Source organism: Dermochelys coriacea, chromosome 7 (genome assembly GCF_009764565.3).
Source record: "Dermochelys coriacea isolate rDerCor1 chromosome 7, rDerCor1.pri.v4, whole genome shotgun sequence".
Lineage (NCBI taxonomy): Eukaryota > Metazoa > Chordata > Testudines > Dermochelyidae > Dermochelys > Dermochelys coriacea.
In genome coordinates, this window is record NC_050074.1 from 107,283,484 (window position 1) to 107,305,029 (window position 21,546).

A 21,546-nucleotide genomic window follows, 5' to 3' on the forward strand; every position below is an offset into this window, starting at 1 on the left:
TAACGTCATACCAAAAAGCCTGGCCTAAATTGGTTGATCTCAGTGTGACTATGGTGTCCCACCATCCTCATTGGGGTACTCCAAGATGGAACTTCCACTATGAATGGTTAATGGTTCTAGAATCAGCCCCCATTCTCAGATATGAATTGAAACATTTCCACAACCACATTAATAAAATTAAAATGTGTGACCAAATCCCAATTTCTCTTGATGCTTTGCTTTGTACAGAGGCTGAGAAAAGTCATGAGAGAAAATAAAAGCCACAGTTGAGTAAGTTGTCCAAGATTGGCTATAACTTTGATATCTGAAGCAGTATCAGGCACATGTCTCTTAACACCATCAATGAGGCTAGGACACTAGAAAGAGAAGTAGAAAAATGTGATAGGGAACCACCACCAGCAGGCTAATTATCTACCAAGGTCAGACAAGGAAGTGAAATCATTTTAGGACAGTTTACATTTACCTCTGCAGGTTTCTGCCATTTCACGGCAGTTGGGGTGTGTATACTGGAGAGAGGAGCCCAGTAACTGCACTGAGAAATTATGGGCACCTCTTGAACTCAGCAGGGAGAACATAATAAGAAGAGCATTATTTAAAGCACGGCTGAGAAAAGACTCACCACTTGGAGGGGGCTCGTTTGTTGTAGGTGGTGGAGCTGGCAATGCAAAAAGATAAGGACACGTCTTAAAAATGATTCAAGATGATTAAAAGCCATCTTTATTAAATGGACATTTGAAAACTTTTTATGACGTACATTTCAAAGAATGAAAGATAAGAGGCATTCCCAAACTAGAAGTTAATCACTGAAGGAGCATGAATAAAGATCAAAATATATTCAAAACTACAAGCCCAAATGGAGAACGTGTGAGTGCTAATGTAGAGGATAGATTTGTATCGTCTGTGGATTGGGCACAGAGGGAGACCTGTAACAAACCCTCAACAGTGGGTTACATACTTCTTCTCGTCAAAGCAAGCTCATTCCAAGCATCTGAAGCCACAGCAATTCAAATGCTGGATGTGACTACTCTTATGTGACAGCATCCTCCTGGCCAATATACCACGGATTGAAACACGACCTCCAGAGCTAAGAGCATGAATTCTGCAGCTTGATTTTAAGACTCAGGACTCTCTAGCAGGGGATGGAAAACACTCATATCCTTAGTGGATCGGCGGACACTGACCAAAGGGTCATGTTCATGCCAACTTAAGGTAAGTCTGGGCCAGGCCATTGGGAAAAGGAAATTGAATATGTGTGTGATGAGCTTGTACCATGTGTCTTATAGCTCTTTGCTCTGGGAAAACCCATTGGATCAGTTTCCAGGTGGGAGGAAACCTTTCCATGCTTCTCTTTACATCATAGAGTTCGAGTTTTTGATGAGGGTGTAGGATTTCACCACTCCCACTTTCAGAGAGTTCCGAACACTGTTGATCTCAAGGGATCTTATCGGAGTACACACCATCCTCCCAGGTCTTTGTATGGAGCTCACTGGGAACTGAGCTCCATCTGCCTACTTGGCAACATGACTTCAGCAAAGCCACAAACACACACACACACATACAGACACACACTCTCTTGCCCTCAAAGGGCTCAGGACCAATTTTAGATGGTGAGTTTCCCACTTGGAGGTTTGGATGTTATTCCTCAAAAATACAATTCATGTAAAAATAATACAAATATGAGTACCTGAGCAGATGACACTGGCGTCCTCATGGTGAGCACAGTTATGTGTGCCCCACCCCTGGTGCGAGCACTGCGACAGAGAGGATTCGTTCCCTCTGCACTGCACGTCATCCAGGAGAACACTTCCGGAGCCTTCACCAAACCGGGCATTCCTGGGGGCCTCAATGGCCTGTCCACACCCAAGCTGTCTGCACACAACCTCTGCATCAATTATGTCCCAGGCATCGTCACAGACTGTTCCCCAGCTTCCATTGTAACGGACTTCAACGCGACCGGAACACCCGTTCTGTCCATTCACCAGTCTCACTAATGTTCCTTGGAAAAATAGAGGGAAATTCATTTTCACCCAGCTGTTGAAACCTGGGGTTCTTTTCTCCTTATGAAGTTGCCTCCTGTGGTTATATGAAAGTTGCAAAGCAGATATTTTCCTTTTTCTAAAATTGTATATTATTTGCACATAAGTAATATAGTTTTTGCAACAACATTTAATACACGCAATAACATGGAAATCCCAAGTCACTGGCACATGCAATTAACTTATTGATCACAAGCTATGTGGTATCAATTCATCAGCATTTGATCGTAGCTCTCCAACCTTACTCCTATTGAGTAGGACGTACTCATGAGGGTAACTTCATAGTAATGAGCCGGGCCTAAGTAGGTTCTTCTCAATGGGGCTACGTTTGTGACTATGGCATCCCAACGTCCTCACTGGGGCACCCCTATATGGAAGTTCCACTCTGGATGGTTAATGGTTCTAGAATCAGCCCCTAGCCTCAGATACGATTTGAAACATTTCAATCACCCCATTATTATAATAAAAAATATGCGACTAAATCCCTGTTTCTCCTGATGCTTTGGCATGTACAGGGTCTGAGAAAAGTCATGAGAGAAAATAAAAGTCACAGTTGAGTAAGTAGTCCTAGATTGGCTATAACTTTGATATCTGAAGCAGTATCAGGCACATGTCTCTTAACACCATCAATGAGGCTAGGACACTAGAAAGAGAAGTAGAAAAATGTGATAGGGGACCACCACCAGCAGGCTAATTATCTACCAAGGTCAGACAAGGAAGTGAAATCCTTTTCGGACAGTTTACATTTACCTCTGCAGGTTTCTGCCATTTCACGGCAATTGGGGTGTGTATACTGGAGAGAGGAGCCCAGTAACTGCACTGAGAAATTATGGGCACCTCTTGAACTCAGCAGGGAGAACATAATAAGAAGAGCATTATTTAAAGCACGGCTGAGAAAAGACTCACCACTTGGAGGGGGCTCGTTTGTTGTAGGTGGTGGAGCTGGCAATGCAAAAAGATAAGGACACGTCTTAAAAATGATTCAAGATGATTAAAAGCCATCTTTATTAAATGGACATTTGAAAACTTTTTATGACGTACATTTCAAAGAATGAAAGATAAGAGGCATTCCCAAACTAGAAGCTAATCACTGAAGGAGCGTGAATGAAGATCAAAATATATTCAAAACTACAAGCCCAAATGGAGAACGTGTGAGTGCTAATGTAGAGGATAGATTTGTATCGTCTGTGGATTGGGCACAGAGGGAGACCTGTAACAAACCCTCACCAGTGGGTTACATACTTCTTCTCGTCAAAGCAAGCTCATTCCAAGCATCTGAAACCACAGCAATTCAAATGCTGGATGTGATTACTCTTATGTGACAGCATCCTCCTGGCCAATATACCATGGATTGAAACACGACCTCCAGAGCTAAGAGCATGAATTCTGCAGCTTGATTTTAAGACTCAGGACTCTCTAGCAGGGGATGGAAAACACTCATATCCTTAGTGGATCGGCGGACACTGACCACAGGGTCATGTTCATGCCAACTTTAGTTAAGTCTGTGCCAGGCCATTGGGAAAAGGAAATTGAATATGTGTGTGATGAGCTTGTACCATGTGTCTTAATAGCTCTTTGCTCTGGGAAAATCCATTGGATCAGTTTCCAGGTGGGAGGAAACCTTTCAATGCTTTTCTTTAAATCATAGAGTTCGAGTTTTTGATGAGGGTGTAGGATTTCACCACTCCCACTTTCAGAAAGTTCCGAACACGGTTGATCTCAAGGGATCTTATCGGAGTACACACCATCCTCCCAGGTCTTTGAATGGAGCTCACTGGGAACTGAGCTCCATCTGCCTACTTGGCAACATGACTTCAGCAAAGCCACAAACACACACACACATACAGACGCACACTCTCTTGCCCTCAAAGGGCTCAGGACCAATTTTAGATGGTGAGTTTCCCACTTGGAGGTTTGGATGTTATTCCTCAAAAATACAATTCATGTAAAAATAATACTAATATGAGTACCTGAGCAGATGACACTGGCGTCCTCATGGTGAGCACAGTTATGTGTGCCCCACCCCTGGTGCGAGCACTGCGACAGAGAGGATTCGTTCCCTCTGCACTGCACGTCATCCAGGAGAACACTTCCGGAGCCTTCACCAAACCGGGCATTTCTGGGGGCCTCAATGGCCTGTCCACACCCAAGCTGTCTGCACACAACCTCTGCATCAATTATGTCCCAGGCATCATCACAGACTGTTCCCCAGCTTCCATTGTAACGGACTTCAACACGACCGGAACACCCGTTCTGTCCATTCACCAGTCTCACTAATGTTCCTTGGAAAAATAGAGGGAAATTCATTTTCACCCAGCTGTTGAAACCTGGGGTTCTTTTCTCCTTATGAAGTTGCCTCCTGTGGTTATATGAAAGTTGCAAAGCAGATATTTTTCTTTTTCCTAAATTGTATATTATTTGCACATAAGTAATATAGTTTTTGCAACAACATTTACTACACGCAATAACATGGAAATCCCAAGTCACCGGCACATGCAATTAACTTATTGATCACAAGCTATGTGGTATCAATTCATCAGCATTTGATCATAGCTCTCCAACCTTACTCCTATTGAGTAGGACGTACTCATGAGGGTAACGTCATAGTAATGAGTCGGGCCTAAGTAGGTTCTTCTCAATGGGGCTACGTTTGTGACTATGGCATCCCAACGTCCTCACTGGGGCACCCCTATATGGAAGTTCCACTCTGGATGGTTAATGGTTCTAGAATCAGCCCCTAGCCTCAGATACGATTTGAAACATTTCAATCACCCCATTATTATAATAAAAAATATGCGACTAAATCCCTGTTTCTCCTGATGCTTTGGCATGTACAGGGTCTGAGAAAAGTCATGAGAGAAAATAAAAGTCACAGTTGAGTAAGTAGTCCTAGATTGGCTATAACTTTGATATCTGAAGCGGTATCAGGCACATGTCTCTTAACACCATCAATGAGGCTAGGACACTAGAAAGAGAAGTAGAAAAATGTGATAGGGGACCACCACCAGCAAGCTAATTATCTACCAAGGTCAGACAAGGAAGTGAAATCCTTTTCGGACAGTTTACATTTACCTCTGCAGGTTTCTGCCATTTCACGGCAATTGGGGTGTGTATACTGGAGAGAGGAGCCCAGTAACTGCACTGAGAAATTATGGGCACCTCTTGAACTCAGCAGGGAGAACATAATAAGAAGAGCATTATTTAAAGCACGGCTGAGAAAAGACTCACCACTTGGAGGGGGCTCGTTTGTTGTAGGTGGTGGAGCTGGCAATGCAAAAAGATAAGGACACGTCTTAAAAATGATTCAAGATGATTAAAAGCCATCTTTATTAAATGGACATTTGAAAACTTTTATGACGTACATTTCAAAGAATGAAAGATAAGAGGCATTCCCAAACTAGAAGCTAATCACTGAAGGAGCGTGAATGAAGATCAAAATATATTCAAAACTACAAGCCCAAATGGAGAACGTGTGAGTGCTAATGTAGAGGATAGATTTGTATCGTCTGTGGATTGGGCACAGAGGGAGACCTGTAACAAACCCTCACCAGTGGGTTACATACTTCTTCTCGTCAAAGCAAGCTCATTCCAAGCATCTGAAGCCACAGCAATTCAAATGCTGGATGTGACTACTCTTATGTGACAGCATCCTCCTGGCCAATATACCATGGATTGAAACACGACCTCCAGAGCTAAGAGCATGAATTCTGCAGCTTGATTTTAAGACTCAGGACTCTCTAGCAGGGCATGGAAAACACTCATATCCTTAGTGGATCGGCGGACACTGACCACAGGGTCATGTTCATGCCAACTTTAGTTAAGTCTGTGCCAGGCCATTGGGAAAAGGAAATTGAATATGTGTGTGATGAGCTTGTACCATGTGTCTTAATAGCTCTTTGCTCTGGGAAAACCCATTGGATCAGTTTCCAGGTGGGAGGAAACCTTTCCATGCTTTTCTTTACATCATAGAGTTCGAGTTTTTGATGAGGGTGTAGGATTTCACCACTCCCACTTTCAGAAAGTTCAGAACACTGTTGATCTCAAGGGATCTTATCGGAGTACACACCATCCTCCCAGGTCTTTGAATGGAGCTCACTGGGAACTGAGCTCCATCTGCCTACTTGGCAACATGACTTCAGCAAAGCCACAAAAACACACACACACACACACACACACACACACACACATACAGACACACACTCTCTTGCCCTCAAAGGGCTCAGGATCAATTTTAGATGGTGAGTTTCCCACTTGGAGGTTTGGATGTTATTCCTCAAAAATACAATTCATGTAAAAATAATACAAATATGAGTACCTGAGCAGATGACACTGGCGTCCTCATGGTGAGCACAGTTATGTGTGCCCCACCCCTGGTGCGAGCACTGCGACAGAGAGGATTCGTTCCCTCTGCACTGCACGTCATCCAGGAGAACACTTCCGGAGCCTTCACCAAACCGGGCATTCCTGGGGGCCTCAATGGCCAGTCCACACCCAAGCTGTCTGCACACAACCTCTGCATCAATTATGTCCCAGGCATCGTCACAGACTGTTCCCCAGCTTCCATTGTAACGGACTTCAACGCGACCGGAACACCCGTTCTGTCCATTCACCAGTCTCACTAATGTTCCTTGGAAAAATAGAGGGAAATTCATTTTCACCCAGCTGTTGAAACCTGGGGTTCTTTTCTCCTTATGAAGTTGCCTCCTGTGGTTATATGAAAGTTGCAAAGCAGATATTTTCCTTTTTCTAAAATTGTATATTATTTGCACATAAGTAATATAGTTTTTGCAACAACATTTACTACACGCAATAACATGGAAATCCCAAGTCACCGGCACATGCAATTAACTTATTGATCACAAGCTATGTGGTATCAATTCATCAGCATTTGATCATAGCTCTCCAACCTTACTCCTATTGAGTAGGACGTACTCATGAGGGTAACGTCATAGTAATGAGTCGGGCCTAAGTAGGTTCTTCTCAATGGGGCTACGTTTGTGACTATGGCATCCCAACGTCCTCACTGGGGCACCCCATATGGAAGTTCCACTCTGGATGGTTAATGGTTCTAGAATCAGCCCCTAGCCTCAGATACGATTTGAAACATTTCAATCACCCCATTATTATAATAAAAAATATGCGACTAAATCCCTGTTTCTCCTGATGCTTTGGCATGTACAGGGTCTGAGAAAAGTCATGAGAGAAAATAAAAGTCACAGTTGAGTAAGTAGTCCTAGATTGGCTATAACTTTGATATCTGAAGCAGTATCAGGCACATGTCTCTTAAAACCAGCAATGAGGCTAGGACACTAGAAAGTGAAGTAGAAAAATGTGATAGGGGACCACCACCAGCAGGCTAATTATCTACCAAGGTCAGACAAGGAAGTGAAATCCTTTTCGGACAGTTTACATTTACCTCTGCAGGTTTCTGCCATTTCACGGCAATTGGGGTGTGTATACTGGAGAGAGGAGCCCAGTAACTGCACTGAGAAATTATGGGCACCTCTTGAACTCAGCAGGGAGAACATAATAAGAAGAGCATTATTTAAAGCACGGCTGAGAAAAGACTCACCACTTGGAGGGGGCTCGTTTGTTGTAGGTGGTGGAGCTGGCAATGCAAAAAGATAAGGACACGTCTTAAAAATGATTCAAGATGATTAAAAGCCATCTTTATTAAATGGACATTTGAAAACTTTTTATGACGTACATTTCAAAGAATGAAAGATAAGAGGCATTCCCAAACTAGAAGCTAATCACTGAAGGAGCGTGAATGAAGATCAAAATATATTCAAAACTACAAGCCCAAATGGAGAACGTGTGAGTGCTAATGTAGAGGATAGATTTGTATCGTCTGTGGATTGGGCACAGAGGGAGACCTGTAACAAACCCTCACCAGTGGGTTACATACTTCTTCTCGTCAAAGCAAGCTCATTCCAAGCATCTGAAGCCACAGCAATTCAAATGCTGGATGTGACTACTCTTATGTGACAGCATCTTCCTGGCCAATATACCACGGATTGAAACACGACCTCCAGAGCTAAGAGCATGAATTCTGCAGCTTGATTTTAAGACTCAGGACTCTCTAGCAGGGGTTGGAAAACATTCATATCCTTTGTGGATCGGCAGACACTGACCAAAGGGTCATGTTCATGCCAACGTTAGGTAAGTCTGGGCCAGGCCATTGGGAAAAGGAAATTGAATATGTGTGTGATGAGCTTGTACCATGTGTCTTATAGCTCTTTGCTCTGGGAAAAGCCATTGGATCAGTTTCCAGGTGGGAGGGAACCTTTCCATGCTTCTCTTTACATCATAGAGTTCGAGTTTTTGATGAGGGTGTAGGATTTCACCACTCCCACTTTCAGAAAGTTCCGAACACTGTTGATCTCAAGGGATCTTATCGGAGTACACACCATCCTCCCAGGTCTTTGTATGGAGCTCACTGGGAACTGAGCTCCATCTGCCTACTTGGCAACATGACTTCAGCAAAGCCACAAACACACATACACATACAGACACACACTCTCTTGCCCTCAAAGGGCTCAGGACCAATTTTAGATGGTGAGTTTCCCACTTGGAGGTTTGGATGTTATTCCTCAAAAATACAATTCATGTAAAAATAATACAAATATGAGTACCTGAGCAGATGACACTGGCGTCCTCATGGTGAGCACAGTTATGTGTGCCCCACCCTCGGTGCGAGCACTGCGACAGAGAGGATTCGTTCCCTCTGCACTGCACGTCATCCAGGAGAACACTTCCGGAGCCTTCACCAAACCGGGCATTCCTGGGGGCCTCAATGGCCTGTCCACACCCAAGCTGTCTGCACACAACCTCTGCATCAATTATGTCCCAGGCATCGTCACAGACTGTTCCCCAGCTTCCATTGTAACGGACTTCAACGCGACCGGAACACCCGTTCTGTCCATTCACCAGTCTCACTAATGTTCCTTGGAAAAATAGAGGGAAATTCATTTTCACCCAGCTGTTGAAACCTGGGGAACTTTTCTCCTTATGAAGTTGCCTCCTGTGGTTATATGAAAGTTGCAAAGCAGATATTTTCCTTTTTCTAAAATTGTATATTATTTGCACATAAGTAATATAGTTTTTGCAACAACATTTACTACACGCAATAACATGGAAATCCCAGGTCACCGGCACATGCAATTAACTTATTGATCACAAGCTATGTGGTATCAATTCATCAGCATTTGATCATAGCTCTCCAACCTTACTCCTATTGAGTAGGACGTACTCATGAGGGTAACGTCATAGTGATGAGCCGGGTCTAAGTAGGTTCATCTCAATGGGGCTACGTTTGTGACTATGGCATCCCAACGTCCTCACTGGGGCACCCCTATATGGAAGTTCCACTCTGGATGGTTAATGGTTCTAGAATCAGCCCCTAGCCTCAGATACGATTTGAAACATTTCAATCACCCCATTATTATAATAAAAAATATGCGACTAAATCCCTGTTTCTCCTGATGCTTTGGCATGTACAGGGTCTGAGAAAAGTCATGAGAGAAAATAAAAGTCACAGTTGAGTAAGTAGTCCTAGATTGGCTATAACTTTGATATCTGAAGCAGTATCAGGCACATGTCTCTTAACACCATCAATGAGGCTAGGACACTAGAAAGTGAAGTAGAAAAATGTGATAGGGGACCACCACCAGCAGGCTAATTATCTACCAAGGTCAGACAAGGAAGTGAAATCCTTTTCGGACAGTTTACATTTACCTCTGCAGGTTTCTGCCATTTCACGGCAATTGGGGTGTGTATACTGGAGAGAGGAGCCCAGTAACTGCACTGAGAAATTATGGGCACCTCTTGAACTCAGCAGGGAGAACATAATAAGAAGAGCATTATTTAAAGCACGGCTGAGAAAAGACTCACCACTTGGAGGGGGCTCGTTTGTTGTCGGTGGTGGAGCTGGCAATGCAAAAAGATAAGGACACATCTTAAAAATGATTCAAGATGATTAAAAGCCATCTTTATTAAATGGACATTTGAAAACTTTTTATGACGTACATTTCAAGAATGAAAGATAAGAGGCATTCCCAAACTAGAAGTTAATCACTGAAGGAGCGTGAATGAAGATCAAAATATATTCAAAACTACAAGCCCAAATGGAGAACGTGTGAGTGCTAATGTAGGGGATAGATTCGTATTGTCTGTGGATTGGGCACAGAGGGAGACCTGTAACAAACCCTCACCAAAAAGAAAAGGAGTACCCGTGGCACCTTAGAGACTAACAAATTTATTAGAGCATAAGCTTTCGTGATCTACAGCTCACGAAAGCTTATGCTCTAATAAATTTGTTAGTCTCTAAGGTGCCACGGGTACTCCTTTTCTTTTTGTGAATACAGACTAACACGGCTGCTACTCTGAAACCCTCACCAGTGGGTTACATACTTCTTCTCGTCAAAGCAAGCTTATTCCAAGCATCCTCCCAGGTCTTTGTATGGAGCTCACTGGAACTGAGCTCCATCTGCCTACTTGGCAACATGACTTCAGCAAAGCCACAAACACACATACACATACAGAGACACACTCTCTTGCCCTCAAAGGGCTCAGGATCAATTTTAAATGGTGAGTTTCCCACTTGGAGGTTTGGATGTTATTCCTCAAAAATACAATTCATGTAAAAATAATACAAATATGAGTACCTGAGCAGATGACACTGGCGTCCTCATGGTGAGCACAGTTATGTGTGCCCCACCCCTGGTGCGAGCACTGCAACAGAGAGGATTCGTTCCCTCTGCACTGCACATCATCCAGGAGAACACTTCCGGAGCCTTCACCAAACCGGGCATTCCTGGGGGCCTCAATGGCCTGCCCACACCCAAGCTGTCTGCACACAACCTCTGCATCATTTATGTCCCAGGCATCATCACAGACTGTTCCCCAGCTTCCTTTGTAACGGACTTCAATGCGACCGGAACACCCGTTCTGTCCATTCACCAGTCTCACTAATGTTTCTTGGAAAAACAGAGGGAAATTCATTTTCACCCAGCTGTTGAAATCTGGGGTTTTTTTCTAGTTATGAAGTTGCCTCCTGTGGTTTTATGAAAGGTGCAAAGTGGATATTTTCCTTTTCCTAAAATTGTATATTATTTGCACATAAGTAATATAGTTTTTGCAACAACATTTACTACATACAAAAACATGGAAATCCCAAGTGACAGGCATATGCAATTAACTTCTTAATCACAAGCTATGCGGTATCTGTTCTTTAGCATATGATCACTCCTGGCCTGACTCTCCAACTGTACTCATGCTGAGGTGCACATTAATCATGAGTGTAACGTCATACCGTTAAGCCAGGCCTAAATTGGTTGATCGCAGTGTGACTATGGTGTCCCACCGTCCTCATTGGGGTACTCCAATATGGAACTTCCACTCTGCATGGTTAATGGTTCTAGAATCAGCCCCCATTCTCAGATATGAATTGAAACATTTCAACAACCACATTATTAAATTGAAAATGTGTGACTATATCCCAATTTCTCCTGATGCTTTGCTTTGTACAGAGGCTGAGAAAAGTCATGAGAGGAAATAAAAGCCACAGTTGAGTAAGTACTCCTAGATTGGCTATGACTTTGATATCGAAAGCAGTGTCAGGCACATGTCTCTTAACACCATCAATGAGGCTAGGACACTAGAAAGAGAAGTAGAAAAATGTGATAGGGGACCACCACCAGCAGGCTAATTATCTACCAAGGTCAGACAAGGAAGTGAAATCCTTTTCGGACAGTTTACATTTACCTCTGCAGGTTTCTGCCATTTCATGGCAATTGGGATGTGTATATTGGAGAGAGGAGCCCAGTAACTGCACTGAGAAATTACGGGCACCTCTTGAACTCAGCAGGGAGAACATAATAAGAAGAGCATTATTTAAAGCACGGCTGAGAAAAGACTCACCACATGGAGGGGGCTCATTTGTTGTAGGTCGTGGAGCTGGCAATTAAAAAACATAAGGACACATCTTAAAAATGATTCAAGATGATTAAAAGCCATCTTTATTAAGTGGACATTTGAATACTTTTTATGACATACATTTCAAAGAATGTAAGATAAGAGACATTCACAAACTAGAAGATAATCACTGAAGGAGTGTGAATGAAGAACAAAATATATTCAAAACTACAAACCTAAATGGAGAATGTGTCAGTGCTCATGTAGCGGACAGATTCATATCCTCTGTGGATTTTGCACATAGGGAGACCTCACCAGTGGGTTACATACTTCTTCTCATCAAAGCAAGCTCATTCCAAGCATCTGAAGCCACAGCAATTCAAATGCTGGATGTGACTACTCTTATGTGACAGCATCCTCCTGGCCAATATACCACTGATTGAAACATGACCTCCAGAGCTAAGAGCATGAATTCTGCAGCTTGATTTTAAGACTCAGGACTCTCTAGCAGGGGTTGGAAAACACTCATATCCTTAGTGGATCGGCGGACACTGACCAAAGGGTCATGTTCATGCCAACGTTAGGTAAGTCTGGGCCAGGCCATTGGGAAAAGGAAATTGAATATGTGTGTGATGAGCTTGTACCATGTGTCTTATAGCTCTCTGCTCTGGGAAAACCCATTGGATTAGTTTCCAGGTGGGAAGAAACCTTTCCATGCATCTCTTTACATCATAGAGTTCGAGTTTTTGATGAGGGTGTAGGATTTCACCACTCCCACTTTCAGAAAGTTCCGAACACTGTTGATCTCAAGGGATCTTATCGGAGTACACACCATCTTCCCAGGTCTTTGTATGGAGCTCACTGGGAACTGAGCTCCATCTGCCTACTTGGCAAGATGACTTCAGTGAAGCCACAAACACACACACACACACACACACACACACACACACACACACACACACGCGCGCTCTTGCCCACAGATGGCTTAGGACCAATTTTTGATGGTGAGTTTCCTTCTTGGAGGTTTGGATGTTATTCCTCAAAAATACAATTCATGTAAAAATAATACAAATATGAGTACCTGAGCAGATGACACTGGCGTCCTCATGGTGAGCACAGTTATGTGTGCCCCACCCTTGGTGCGAGCACTGCCGGAGAGAGGATTCATTCCCTCTGCACTGCACGTCATCCAGGAGAACACTTCCGGAGCCCTCACCAAACCGGGCATTCCTGGGGGCCTCAATGGCCTGCCCACATCCAAGCTGTCTGCACACAACCTCTGCATCTTTTATGTCCCAGGCATCATCACAGACTGTTCCCCAGCTTCCATTGTAACGGACTTCAACACGACCAGAACACCCGTCCTGTCCATTCACCAGTCTCAGTGATGTGGAAATATGCAGTTGAGCTGAGGTTGTGTAAACCGAATAGACTGACAAGAGACATGAGGGAAAATAAGGTCCTAGTTCTGTAAAAGCCACTAGGATCTGTTAACTGGATGAAGGTTGGTTTTTTTGTTTGTTTTTTGTTTTAATCACAGAAAGCACATTGATGGCTAGATCTTGTATTAGGAACATTTTCTGCTGAATGTAGTTGAGGAAAGAATCACCAGTAATTCAGCAATGGTTCCTGGATTCTTTTCCTGGCCCTATACCCATTGGTCTGGGCCTGTCCTGTTAATGGTCTCCAAGGTACTAGCCACTAGCTGGGGATTCCTGGAATGCAATTCTCTCTGGCTACAGTCCTTCCACTTCACACCAGACACACCATCAGCACTCGGTTCTCTGGGGAGAGTGGCATATAGGAGTTGACTCCAAGTACTTGATACCTTTTGGGGTCTCTCTTAGACCATACAAATACCCAGACAGGGTTTGTGAAGAATCAAATACATCCACCTGTATGTATCTGGTGATCTGCATTCACTCTAAAACTTTGAATTATTAATCTCAGTTGAAAATAATTAGTTTCTTTGTTTGATATTTATCTCATGCTCTATATGTGCATAGCACTTTATAAACAAGTTAAAAAAACAAATGAGGAATTTCCTCTGCACTCAAAAAATTATTTAAACCACCATTTGACTGCTGGCTATATAAATGTTAAGCGATTTTTAGAAACATATTGATGTTTAAGGGTGAAATAGGGAGTGCAGATATAAATATCTGGTGGGAGAAAACTAGTAACTTAACAATATGCATATCTTTATGTGTGATCATAAAGAGAGTGCCTGTAAAGTTGATCTTGATTCCTAATATATAATCTTTGTCCTTATCTTTAAAATGATCATCATAACATAGTGATAATTAATGTGATAATTTTTTCACCCATAGCTAGTATGTCAGCTATAGTGAATAATATCTGGTAGTGGCATTCTGAAGTCATAAATGATGAAGGAACTGAGAAGATGGGGTAAAATCTTCTGAGACAGTATAATGGATGAAGAAAGAAAGGATGCTACTGATAACTGAGATAGAAGACTATCTGGTGCTCTACCACCCCTTGAGGTCTTCATTGCAGAATTTGCCCAGGATCTTTACTGAGTGTTGCCTCTCTGATCCAAGTTTAATGGTTCTTTTAACTTGGGCTAGTATGCATGGCTGGAGGTATGGGCTAGAGACTGGTTCTGCTTTTAGTTGGGTTGGTAACCTGCCTCCTTGGCAGTGAGGACATAGGCTAAATCATCTGAGTGCTGATAATCCTCCAATGTCTTTTCCTGTGCCCGGAAGGACAGACAAGTTCTCTTACAATTCACAGGGAAAGAATGATAAGTGGCTCAGCTTACTGCAGCACAAAGGACTATGGGTTATGTCCGCAGAAGTCCTAGTGACATACATGGTGGAGTGCAGAAACATACAGACTAACACGGCTGCTACTCTGAAAACAGTAATTCGGGTATGGCTTTGCAGCCTGGCTGCTCATACTTGGGCTAGGCTAACCCACATGCTCAGACCCTGGTGCCGATCATCCCAAGCTAACTTCAGTGAAGACATACCCTTCGGGTCCCATCATCTTTATCTCCTAAAGTACTGAGTTACAGCACTTGCATTGTACACTGCTACAACCTCCATTCCTGAGGGGATTTTAACTCCGAGGTTCTATTGTACTGTTTATAAAAGCTACATTGCTTATCAGAGACTCAGTCCTGCAAGCCTTTGCTCAGGTGAGTAGTCTCAATGATATTGAAGTCATGAGTTTGCAGGATTTTAGGTCCCACATGAATTTTTCACAATTTTTCCACTCCGAGATCACTTGAAATACAAATAGAGGCTTTAAAGACCTAATCTGATTAAATCACATCAGATCTAGTGAAGTCAGGTCAAGTCACAATGGGAATCCATTGAATAAAAATAAAGATTATTAGATTTCTGCTGTGCTTGGATTTGACTATCTCCTTGTAGTCCATTTTAATCCTCTTTGATGATGAACACAGCTAAGGGTGGCTTCTGTCTTGTTTTAGACATAATTAAATGTAACCATCTTTTTCATCCTAAACTAAGTATATTCATCTATTTCTTCTTCTAATTGATAGACAAGCCCTTATCAGTAATATCCATGCTTGTCCTCTGAGATCAGAACCTCTTATTCAAGCTAACAAGATTACCTGAAGTTTTTGATGTAAAGTTTGAAGAAACTCAGAGCAGTTGCTAATCTTTATACACTCCATTGTTTTCTTCACAAAGGCTCAGTGTTTTTAACCTATATGCTGCTGTTTTGTCTCCTTGTCTCTAACACTCTGCTTCTTGTCATCTCTATATACATTTTAGAACCTCAAATCTACTGGGCAACCTAACTGATGTTTCTGAAATGCAGCACTCCCCCACAATGGTTGTAATACAGAAAAAGAATCACCAACATTACTGCTTTCCATTTCCAATTTAGAATATGATCTCTGAGAAATTGACCTCAATCATGGCACCAAGAGATAAACTGAAATAGAAGTTTCATTGTACTAAGCCATTTAGCAATTTTCAGTAGTATTTTTACTTCTATTAGGTTCAGTTGCCATCAGTTCCCAACAAGTCATGTCTATCTACATCTATAATAAAATCCAGCCTTTAATATTTTTATACAAGAATGAGAAAAACATCTGATAAATTTTAGACATAATACCTGGGTCATGCAAGATAGTGGCACTTATTAGCAGCATCCAGGTGAAAATCATTTGAGGTCCCATTTTTCACAGGGTTTTCTGCTTATCTAAATAGATGTAGTCTCAGAATTTATATGAATTCTAGTCTATACAGGAGAGGGCGTGCCATGTAATTTGATCTTGCTTCTTGCACTTCCAAGTCAATGCCAGGGAAGTTTCCCAGGAGGTTATTTCACAATGTACATCTATAGATCTAGATATCTACAGATGGCTATTGCTCCAGAGAAGACATTGGACTGATTCCAAACAGCCACTAAATACCTTTGTGGCCACTCTGATGTGATTGTTCCAAGAAGTGGTGGCTTTCAGATGTAATGACATCAAGTAAGGATGGCATAACATCAACTAATAAGCTTTCCAGGTGCCAAAGTGTCACATTGGAGGAAGCGAGTCTATTATTGCAGGAATTGCATCAAAAGATTGTGGAAAGGTCTCAATTAACAAATTCCCACCTTGTCTCAGAACGCTCCAGTGAAACAAAATACTCCGCTGCTCAATGGTACCTGAATTTTCTCCAAGTGGCTTTGGCTCCTGTTTAGCCTGGAGCGAATATGTTTATTCATGAACATTGTCCTGCCTTTCAATTAATTCTTTTTGATCTGAGGCCTGGTGTAGCAATGAAACAGTTTCTCATAAATGATGACGGCCCACATAGGAGGAAGTGGCTGTTCCCTGATCCTGTGGGCACTGGAGCTGATTCTATGCCATGTCCAGGGTAGATCAGAGCAGTTTTGGGGCTCTTCCAATCTATGCTTATTTGTCATAATCTTCAACCTGCCATGTGTGTCATTGTTTAATGCTGGAAAACAGCAGTGGAGATTCCGTGGCTTCCTGGTCCCTTTTAACCCTGGAACTATTAAAAGGAATTAAGAAAAGGAGGACTTGTGGCACCTTAGAGACTAACAAATTTATTTGAGCATAAACTTTCGTGAGCTACAGCTCACTTCATCGGATGCATTCATTTCCACTGAATGCATCTGATGAAGTGAGCTGTAGCTCATGAAAGCTTATGCACAAATAAATTTGTTAGTCTCCAAGGTGCCACAAGTACTCCTTTTCTTTTTGTGAATTCAGACTAACACGGCTGCTACTCTAAAAGGAATTAGTTACACGTTAGGTGTTCACTCAAAAGTATGATCATCATATTGTGGATGTATCACAAGGTCAAGACACCACTTAAAGGTCACCCATATTGTCTACCTCATAGTCCTATAGTACAACTTCATGAACCTTGTTTCTTACCATTTGGATCAATTCTGAGGTGCAGGCTGAACAAAATGTCTTGGGTATTTTTAATAAAAGCAGAAGAAATGAAGGGTTAGGTTCACAAAAACCAAGGAGGAGGATAAGGTGATGGCGGTACTCCCTCCCTCCCCCCCACCTTAGAATCTTTAGCCCAGTGGTTAGGGTACTCACTGGGATATGGCAGACCCAGATTTAAAACTCCACTCAGGAGCAGAGACTGCAACACAAGCCTCTCACATGTGAGGTGAGCTCTCTAATCACCAGGATATTAGGTATTCTGGAGTGGATGTCTCTCAATCTCTCCTGTTGAAGGTGTTCCAACTTTGTAAAAGTAAAATGAGTGAAAAACTAAAGAGTCATCAGTCCCAGTCCCATTGAAAAAAGGACATTAATTCTATGGGCCTGATTCTCCATTGACTTCACAGGAGTTATTCCTGATATACACTCATATCAATGAATGGGGAATGAGGCCCTATTATTCAGCTTAGAAAAACAAACACTGCTCTCACTATAGTAAAATAAGGAATTTAGGGAAAAATCACAAATGATTCTGGACAAAACCTGAAGTCTTTACCAAGGCAAGTCTCCCTTGTAATCAATAAGAGTCTTTCCTGAATAAAGACCTCAGGATTTAGTCTAAAATGTTAAAAGCCTGAATATTCTCAATGAAATGACTAATTGAACAAGCAGTTTAGCATTGCTTCCTCTAAGAATAGGAATTCAGATTAAAATCAGTTTGCAAAAACCAGACTATTCCCTTTATAAGTGAAATCAGACTATAACAGAACAAATGACGTTGGCGTTATGCCGATAGCTTTATGAGGGCCAGCCCTTGTGCAAACACTGCCTAAGATAGAATTAATTCTCTTTGCACTGCATGTCACCAAGGAGAATATTTCTTGAACCTCAACCAAAACAAACATTTCCTGATGCTGAAATGGCTTGCTCACATCTTGTGCATCATTTAAGTCCCAGTCATCACAGACTGTTCCCCAATTTCCTTTACAATATATTTCAATACGACTCTCACATTTGCTCCTTCAGTCTCCTTCAGTCTCAGTGACGTTTCTTGGAAAGAAAAAAAACATAACTGACACTGTTTTTCAGTAAATTAATGCAACATTTCTGTGGGCTGAGAAAAGTTCATGAAGAAGGAGTTAAACCATCAAAGTGTGACTGGGTTTTCCTGTGACTCTAATGAAACATGTTTCAGAATTTATATACTTACCGATCTGAAGGGTGTGCTGTGCAATTAGATCTTTGTTCTCTAACTTAATGGATTCTTACAAAACAAATGTGTTATGGGAACATTTAAAACATGTTTTTTTTCAAAGGTTTGTTTATAATAACTCTGGTTTTAGTTCATCTTAATTTTTTAAAAATAATTTCTTCTTCCACATACAGAGTTAGATTCTCTCCTCAGTGTTCCCAGATAACAGCCACTTACATCAATGGGAGCTTGATACATGCACTCAGAGAGAAAAGGGATATTTTAAAGATAGGAAATTTCCACCTTTCCATTTTCCTATAGTTCTATTTCTACAGAGCAGAAATGGACCAGAATCTAGAGATCCACTATTGGCAGGTACAAAAAACCAAGCGCATACCAAGGATTACAAGGCTGGGGGGCATCATTTGTTATGTGTCCAAGGGGCTGTTGCCAACCCTAACTTTGGTTTGTTCCCCCTGACTTTTCATAGGTCTATATGCTCCATTATGTCTTACACTACCCTGCTAACTTTGGTTGCGGTCATTTGGAAAGCAACACCCATTCCACCCACACTCCAAATTTTTTTGAAATGACCCCACTGGTCAGACCCTCAGCTGGTGTAAGTCAATGTAACTCTACTGACTTCAATGAAGTGACACTGGTTTACAGTGGCTAAGACTCCAGCCCTTTAAGTCGAACTGCTATGGGATGATGCCCGCCAGTGGTGTCTTGTAGGAGATGGTTCCAGCGATGATGTTAAAGACCACCCTTTTATATTTCTTATTCAGTGTGTACATTTCTGGAAGTAGCATTTAGAGTCCTGCAATGGGTGGTGCCAGATGAGCCGCTGGAGCATCTTCAAGTCCCACTGATTTCAATGGGGGAACTGAGGACTATCGGCACCTTGCAGGGGGCCCTCAGGACTTCACACAGTCAGGCTCTTGGAGAGCAAGTACTTTCCATATCAGTTGTAAAGGAAAAGGATTAGGGGAAGATCAATCAATCTTTATTTTCTGGCAGATAATATTTTAAGGAGCTAGTTTATTGCCAAAAATGTATCTACAGTTTAATATAATAATAAGCTAAAAGGTTAAGTTTCAGTTTAACAGATAAGTTTTGATTTCCTGCAGAGGAAAACTGCAGAGAAAGACATTTCTACTGATCTTCGCAGCATTGGCATATAACAGCTTCCTTGTCTCCTATAATAACTCAGACCTCTTAGACAAATACACCAAACACTTATGAAACAAAGAAAGTCTATTTGAAGTTTGACATATAGGGGGCACTAATCAAGTGCTTTGGTTAACACATACAATGATGCACACTTAATTTCCACTGCACTGTCCAAGTTTTTTATTCATTTAAAAAGAAAACAATTTTTTTGGCAATGCTCTTGCAATTGGACAGATTGCTGAGCCTGATCATGTGGATCAGGTTGCTAGATTAGGGCCTTAGAGCCCAGACCTATCATGCTTAATAATGTTGACTAGTACTTTACCATACAAGGAGCTGACAGGCAGCAAGCAGAGGAAATCTGTGTCCAAAAATGCACAGGAAATGTACAGCTTTTTATTTGTATTTCATTCAGTTTTCCAAACAGCAAAATGTATACATTAGGCCAGACAGGAACTACAATTTGGTAATAAGCAATCAATATAGTATAGAAAAAAATCAGATATGTGACAGATCAATTCAGTAAACAGCATAGGAACCACTCAGAAAACCTAAAAAGCATTTAAGAATTGTGCTTAAACCGTGTTAGAATGAGACATACATTCTGCATTTATTCAACTTGGAAAATCAAACGTTGCCCATTTATGCTGAAAAATGATGAATTAAAGGCTAAAATGAAAACAAATGAAGTAAAAAAATCTAACCCTGAACAAAAAAATGAGAATGATTTATTTAGTATTTTATCCTATGCAATGATTTCCAAACTGAAATTAATTTGCAATAGCCACAGTTCTACAATTAAGCCAAAAATTTCAAACATAGATACCTGCAATGAGGAACATATATTCATAACAGGCACTAGGCACCTAAGTGGAAATCAGTGGGAGCTTCCATATGCTCTGCACCTTTGAAAGTCAAGACACTTATTTTGACAACAAGCCGTAAGGCAAACAGTGACCATCAGGAGGATGCCAGTGTCACCTGTTCTGGAATTTAATAAGTCGAAGTTATACAAGAACCACCCTCTGTGATAACAATCCACACAAAGGGTTTATCTCTTCTACACTGCAAATCATCCAGGAAAACTCAGACTGAGCCTTGGCCAAAATGGGCACTTAGAGGTGCCGAAATGGCCTTTCCACAACTGAGCTGTCTGCACATCTCCTGTGCTTCTCTCCTGTCCCAGCCATCTTCACATACTGTTCCCCAGTGTCTGCTGTAATAAATTTCAGCACAGCCTGCACACCTGTTCTCTCCATTCACCAGCCTCAGGAACGTATCTTCAACACACTGGAAAAAATGAATGCCAGTAAGCAGAGAGACAAGTTTTCTATTAGCAGTTGCAGATTGGTTACATGCTAGTGTAGGCAGTTTTGTCATACCATCCCCTCCATACACTTATCAATCTTAGTCTTGAAGCCAATTTTTTTGCCCCCCACTGCTACCTTGGAAGGCTGTTCCAGAACTTCACTCCTCTGACGGTTAGAAACCTTAGTTTAATTTCAAGCCCAAACTTGTTGATGGCCAGTTTATAGCCATTTGTTCTTGCATCCACATTGGCACTTCACTCCTCTCCCTACCTGGTATTTATCCCTCTGATGTATTTATAGGGAGCAGTCATATCTCCTGGAAGCTCCACCCCAATTGCTCATTTTCCTAGACTGGGAGTAGGGCTGGGGTCATGCTGTTCGCTCTTGGTGCTGGCTGCTGCTTGGCTTGGCCTGGAAGGATGATCAGGTTGATTCCTGCCATCAGCTGGGTGAGCTGCTGGCCCCTTATTGGGTGGCTAGCTCTGGACACTCTTGCCATTTGCTCCA

General features: G+C 42.0%; 1 protein-coding gene across 1 annotated transcript in view; it reads right to left on the reverse strand.

Moving 5' to 3' along the window:
* Positions 1 to 16,147, reverse strand: part of LOC119859024 (deleted in malignant brain tumors 1 protein-like) — a 52,361-nt gene extending 36,214 nt beyond the window's left edge. The window contains 12 exon segments of the mRNA XM_043519373.1: positions 620 to 655; positions 1,685 to 1,996; positions 2,943 to 2,978; positions 4,007 to 4,318; positions 5,265 to 5,300; positions 6,352 to 6,663; positions 7,609 to 7,644; positions 8,672 to 8,983; positions 9,930 to 9,965; positions 10,703 to 11,005; positions 13,021 to 13,383; positions 16,062 to 16,147. Coding sequence (XP_043375308.1) covers positions 620 to 655; positions 1,685 to 1,996; positions 2,943 to 2,978; positions 4,007 to 4,318; positions 5,265 to 5,300; positions 6,352 to 6,663; positions 7,609 to 7,644; positions 8,672 to 8,983; positions 9,930 to 9,965; positions 10,703 to 11,005; positions 13,021 to 13,383; positions 16,062 to 16,125 — 2,158 coding nt within the window. The 5' untranslated portion in view covers positions 16,126 to 16,147.
* Between the last annotated feature and the right edge of the window lie 5,399 nt (positions 16,148 to 21,546).